Genomic DNA, 6,926 nt, shown 5'->3' on the forward strand with positions numbered 1-6,926 from the left:
CAGATAACTCAAAACTGAGAAGCTATTTTGAGATATTTGGCTGCTGAATATAGCCTGTGGCATTTGTTTCCACTACAGAGAAAAAATGCAAGAAATTGGAATTGGACACTCATTCAATTCTTCAACCCAGAAACAAATTTTATGATTCAATATCATTTGCATTTACACATGTTCCTTTCAAAGTTCATTAATTAACATTATCATCATCATCTTTTTCAAGTGTGACAAACAATTGCATATTTGTATATAGAACAAAATCCATATCCTAGAAGATCAATACTAGCATTGCAGTGTGAACAAAATCCATGTCTAAAATTTTTTTTTCACCAAGTTAGGGGGGCTATGGCACTCCTTAGCCTCCCTCTGGCTTCGGTAGTGTCTCTTAAGCTAACTTTTAGGATTGGATTAGGTCGCTCTCATTTCTTAAGATATTGCAGCTATTGGCACCGTAGAGTTGGATCCATACCCAAAATGATCCCCGTAACTTTACACTTTTTAATGAAGTAATGAAAATTCAGTTGATGGATAAAACGTTGAAAGAGAAATTCAAGTATCCGTGGTCCTTGGGTTGGGATGGAAGCTGCTCCGTAAAAGGTCTGGACATCTCGTAGACAGACAAGGAATCAGAGAATATTATTTAAATATACAAGGGAAAGGCTAGGTGAGTTCCTCAGGGAGTTGGGTCTTGGTAGGAAGGATGTGGGAAACCTTGCATGGAACTTTTCTGCTGCCATCTTATGCTGCCAATTTCAAAGTGAAAAGTTTGCAAAGGAATTTCTGAGAATGTTGGAAGCTGGTTTCAATCCTGATCTCACTACATTTAACATATGAGGTCTGGCTTTTTCAAGAATGGCTTTGTTGTGGGATCTCCATCTTAGCCTTGAACGCATGAAACATGAAAAGGTTTTTCCTGATCTCGTAACTAATGGTTGTGTTGTAGATGCATAGGACAGAAGACTGGGTATAAATTTGGACTTTGCCCTCAATAAAATGAGTTTAAACGGTTCTCCAGTACTATCAACAGACACTTTAGTGTTTGAGGTCTTGGGTGAAGGGGAAGCATTTTCGGATTCTCCAAGGGAGAGGAAATGGACTTACAGGGAACTTGTTTCACTGTATCTCAGAATACAATACCGCAGTAACCAGATCTTCTGGAACTACTGAGCAGTAACCAGTGGGAGGTCATTGGAGAGATGGTATTGGATCCCGACCCTGATGTCATTTGAAGATTCAATGGGGTTAAGGCATCTTTGTATAAGAACCAGATCATCGTCGTCATTGTCACCTTTTCTAAATTAACGATATACTTGGGTGGCATGGTGATTCTTGTCAAAATATTCTTTCGGTTATTAGTAATAGGTCAGATATTTCAGAAGATCATGTAATGATTCCTATGTTCTTTGACTGCTGTTCTTGCATAAGTTCTTAAGTTTATCATATAAAAAATCAACTGCATCTTGTGAACCGCGCCGTAACAAGAAGATTACATAAAAAATGATCCAAACTAACCCAAGTAACACAAAATCAATCTGATTTGGCATTTTCATATGGAAAAAATGGGTTAAAGTGAACTTTATACAAACAAATGTATGACATTCACTTGGTGGAATTCTCTACAACATCAAGACTGTAAGAAGAATATTGCAGAATTCATATGAATATCTGTCCCCAACAAAAAGAAAAGACAATCAATTCCCGAGGTTTATAAAGTTACTGGGAAAGAAAATCCCAGTTCTATTCTATACAATAACACATGAAGCAACTCTACCCTACAAATTGTTAGCTGGTTACTGCAGTTTTTTCCCCGAGGGTTCCATTGATAGAACTACTTCTCTAGTTATTTCTGTAACCAGATATACTTCTATCTTGACAATCATCGACTTAATTCTGGCTGGCTGCTTTGTGGGGCAGTCTGGGACTTCTCAACGAGCAACTCAATTTTCTGGTCATGGATATCATAAACGCACCTTAAGTACATTTAAAAAACAAATGCAAACAAACACAACCATTTTCCTGTCAACAAGAAACAGATGTGAAAAATAAGCATGCTTTTTGTCACTGAGGGTACAGTTCACTGAAAAAAAAAATCCAGAACATTTATGTAAATTTGCAACTTTAGCCAATTCTTTTAATTTTATCAAACTACCCACAACCTTGAATCAATACCACTGCAACTAAACCCAGCGTAGCCACTAAGGGTACAGTTTACTGAAAAAAAAAAAAATCCCGAACCTTCATGTAAATTTGCAACTTTAACCAATTCTTTTCATTTTATCAAACTACCCACGACCTTAAATCAATATCTCTGCAACTAAACCCAGCTTAGCCTTCCCTTCCATCAGTTCTCAGCCAAAAGCATTCCATAAAATAACTTTATTATTTGGAATTTTGGATTTTCTTTTTATCATTTGGCCTTATTGATAAAAGTTGTTATTATCTAACGCCAAGCACCTTATGAAAGCATTTGGGTGAAGTTGAAAATGAGCTAAAAACAAGTCTTAAAAGAATGTTCACCACTATATTCAAGAATAGAAACAAGAAAATATATTGAAAAAAAACGAAAGATTAAAAGAATGTTTGCCACTATTTTTTGGAGTGAAGACATGAAACCAATTTTAAACTGAAATATGCTCTGAACTCATTTATTTCTATGCATTTGCCAGAAAACACATGGAGGTATTACAAGTTCCGCACCTTTACTGACTTACTGACTTCTTCAAGCTTATTGAGCACCACTTCACTTGGTACTGCACTTCTAGGCTCCATAGATGCATAGCGTGGAGAACTTGTCATCTGCATAACATAGATAATAATTGTGAAGGCAAAATATTCAGTCATCCACTTACAAAGAGAAATACACCAACAAATAAAATAGAATTAGCTGTCTCTGTGAACTCCATATTTTTATTCCTCGATACTTTATTTTAGACTCCCAAACTTTAGGGAAGTTGCACATTCAACCACCCTAAGTCCCTAATAGAAAATAATACTAGGTCCTGGATAAATGAGCCCAAATTTGAAAATTAGAGTACTGAATTATTCTTATAGACAATCAGCGCAACTTGCACCAAAATTCTCATGAGCAAACAGTATGTTCTACTTACACAGACAAATTTTGTGAAAGGTGACATTTCTCAATGTCAGGTTCATCCTTATGATAAGCATGGTAATAGCACTGATTCTGCACCCAACTTTTCACAGTAATTAACTACTTGTTCTAAAATAGAGTTAACCCTCTTCCATAAGATAACATGAAGTCACAAAATTTGAATACTGCAAGCAGGAGCAATTTTAAGGCACACTTTGGAGTTACACAAAATAGCTGCCCAAACTGATTTGGAACTCTAAAGTATAAGGAGAATCACAGCCTGCAATGACTAGTGACATTGAGATAAACACACACAACAAACACACTCAAACAACTAAATTCATAATTAAGGCAGGCTGTCAAGCAGCAAAAGATTTTAACACAGAAAAGAAATAAAAAGCCTAACTTATGTCACAAAAGTGACAATGCAGTCAGCAAAATTAGAATATTTCAGAAAAATTTGCACTTCATTTGAATGTGGAAAAGGGACCATTGCCATTCCTTTTTAGAAACTTCCAGAGAGTATAGGAAAACATTTTCAAAATTACCTTCCAGCTTTTGGTTGGCGATTTAAAAGCAGCTGCTCCCTCACTAAATGATACTGTTCTAGACTTACCCTTCCCTTCCCCTGTGTAAGCAGCAGGTTTCCAGCCTTTTCCAACATCCTGTGTATTTTTTGCAGCTTCAGTTATTATGACCTGCAAGAAATGCAAAAACTTATTTAGTGTAGCTAATTCCCACCACTCATTTTGTTTCAACAATAATCACATCAAAAGAACAATATGATAAAATGAACAAGGAATCAACTTTAAATTACCTTCCTTAGAAGTGCAGGGTTAATAACACCTTGAACTTGTAGTTCACCTACTGGTGCAGCTTTTCCACTTGCTATACGTTCAACTCTAAATGTATGAATCCCATAAACAGACTGTATGCAACCTATAAGCATCAGCAACGTACAAGTATATCACTAATCTACTGGAAAATAAAATTTATTAACAACAGCATATGTTGCACTCAAAGAAATTTGAATAAAGCACTCTTACACTCACATTAGTTTATCCAATTAAGAAGCTAATATAGTCCATAAAAAAAAACGCAATTTACTGTCATGGTAGAAGCTGAATCCTTCCCCTGCTAGGCTGCTACCATCCCCTGCCCCACAACCAACAGACAAAAAGTTTCCACTCTACCAGCCCAAAACTTTTTAAGGAGAAGAAAATTTGTAGCAATTAAAATAATTGAATCCTAGTAAAGGGGTTTCCCTTAGTTGTTTAATACACTGTAGGATGGCTGAGAAAAAGAGGGGAAAATGTCTTCTTCTTTTGGACCATATGCCGGGGCAAGAAGCAACGGAAAGAAACATGTGCACCCATTTAACAGAGACAATATATCTAGTGTATGGAATGGTAAATGAATTTAGCCAATGGAAGTAGATCCTAGAAAGAATCAAGTTGCATCAATACCTTGTTCCATGATGACATCAATCACTGATGAAAGCGGAACACACTTCTCAATCGCTGCTACTCCCCAAAAGGGTATGAATGAAGGCCTTGAAACCTTGACACAAGGAAAATAATAAAACAACAGTAAATTCAGTAACGGTATATGAACTGCTATTTCTTTCTTACTTTTTTGTGAATAACAAAGATATAAGAATTGAATATCCCACCTCCATGGAGAGAGAGAAACATAAACAATGTACCTTGTAAACTACGTAACATGAAGTTTGCGTGAAGAAATCTCCTTTCGAAGCACATATCCTGTAGTGGGCGAATATAGCAGCATAAGGATACCAACTCCCCAAGCTAAAGCCAGCAACAAGGATATGGAAACCCATATAACGGTGTCATACTTGATAGTATTTTCTCCAAGTTCCTCAAATGAAGCTGCATACAATACCTGTTCAGAATGAAATTCATCATCATCATCATCCAACTCCGGTTCAGGATCAGAAAGTAGGTAATCCTTCGATGATCCAAGTTCTGATAGACCATCTGCGTGTCCTATCAACATTCTCCAAGTTCAGAACTGCAAATGAATGTTTAAAACATCAACGCTGACTGTACTTCAAAAGATGTGCTAGCTTCATAATGATAAAGATAATTTTTTCCACACAACATTGCCATTTATCTGTGCATCAATTGCTTAGCAAAAACAAAATTCAAGGGGACAAATTCCCTAACAAGTGAATGTTTATTGATTGAAGTGGATAAGGTTGCACGTGAAAATGAAATATACTCAATGAAACATGATTCTCATAGCACTCTCAGAATTCCTATAAAATCTGGAAGTGATACTCTAACCCTTTGTTTGGATTCTCAATTTGTGCAAAGAAATTTGAGAGAAATTAAATAAGAAAAATGAAGAGAACAAAAAAAGAAAGGAAATTTACTTTTTTGCTTTGTTTGGATTGAGAGAAATGGAGAGAAGAGAAAAGAAAAGACAATTGATTTCTCTCAATTCCCTTATTTGGACATCAAGTAAAAAAGAAAAAGGAAGAGAAATAAGAAGAAACGTGTATAAATAAAAATTTTCTTCTAATTAAGGTACGCTATTTCTCTCCACATTAGTGGAAAATGTAGAAATAGAAAGAAATTATAGTAATATACTAAAATATCCAATATAGTAGATGTAAGAAAAAAAAAGAATATAGTAGTTATTTCTTCTCTTTTCTTTTAAGGGAGAAATTACATTTCTCTCAAACTCTAATAATTTATTCAAGCAATACAAAGTAAATTTCTTTTCTCTTTATTTCTTGTGGAAATCTAATATTTATCTATTTAATTATTTATTTATTTTAATTATCTAACAATAATTTAAAATATTTATCTAAAAAAAATAATAAAATAAAATAAAAAATATTTTATTGGATGACCTGTTTATTTATTTTTATATATATATTATTTTCAAAATTAAATATATATCTATAATCTGAACAACCCAATTCAATAATAACTCTTATCCCATTCTATACCTAATAGAACTCTTCAAATATATATACCATAATCAACTCTTTCTGCTAAACTTTGCTCTCAAAACCTGTTTATCATCTCTTTTTTCAACCAAATACTTTCAACATGTATTTTAATCATATTTTATTATTGTTATATGTGTATATATATATATATATAATATTATAATTTATAATCTGATGTGCATAAAGAATCCATAAATTTTTACTTTTCTATTTATCACCTTGGATTTTATTTTCAAGGAGATTCGAATATTCAATCTGTCAGCTGAAATTGTCTCTCTTTTATTGAATATAACTATTGTCTTGGAGGTTTCAGGTGAATGATAATTATAGTACATGACACCGTTTTGATCCATTTTAAAATTTCCTAGCATTAAAATTGTTATTAAATAAAATTTTAAATCAATATTTTAACAATTATTTTACATGTAATTTTCTAGAGTTTTATTTTAATATTAAATTTTATTTCAATTTTGATTAATAATTGGTTTTGTCAATTATCTTTGCATTAAAGTCATTAGGATTTCGGGAACAGGCCTTTAGTGTTTTTATATTGATTAATATCTGACTATAAAATTTACTGATGTGTTATACTGAATTTATTTGAGATTGATTTTATCTTATTGACTCTCTGAAATTATTGAAATAAACTACTGGAATTGCACTATCAGTTATTATTTGCTATCTGAAATTTTTTGTTGATTTTGATTAATTTGTACAAATTGATTTTCTGTTTTGAATCGGTACCTATGCCCTGTATCTGTTTCTGTTATCTAACCTTACCGTGTGGACTATCACGGTATTAGGTTGCATTGTCGAGTTATGCATCATTGCAGTTTATGGTTTGCATTAGTATTATAT

The 6,926-nt window shown here is 33.4% G+C and overlaps 1 protein-coding gene across 1 annotated transcript; it reads right to left on the reverse strand.

The window, feature by feature from the left end:
* Positions 1–1,543: 1,543 nt before the first annotated feature.
* Positions 1,544–5,104, reverse strand: LOC110669541 (uncharacterized). Its single transcript, XM_058143191.1, has 6 exons — positions 4,806–5,104; positions 4,555–4,760; positions 3,906–4,027; positions 3,637–3,786; positions 2,695–2,793; positions 1,544–2,013 (listed from the first exon to the last, which is right to left on the reverse strand). The coding sequence occupies exons 1-6, from the start codon at positions 5,102–5,104 to the stop codon at positions 1,969–1,971; spliced, it is 921 nt and encodes a 306-aa protein (XP_057999174.1). The 3' UTR covers positions 1,544–1,968.
* Positions 5,105–6,926: the final 1,822 nt, after the last annotated feature.

Source organism: Hevea brasiliensis, chromosome 2, assembly GCF_030052815.1.
Source record: "Hevea brasiliensis isolate MT/VB/25A 57/8 chromosome 2, ASM3005281v1, whole genome shotgun sequence".
Classification (NCBI taxonomy): Eukaryota; Viridiplantae; Streptophyta; class Magnoliopsida; order Malpighiales; family Euphorbiaceae; genus Hevea; species Hevea brasiliensis.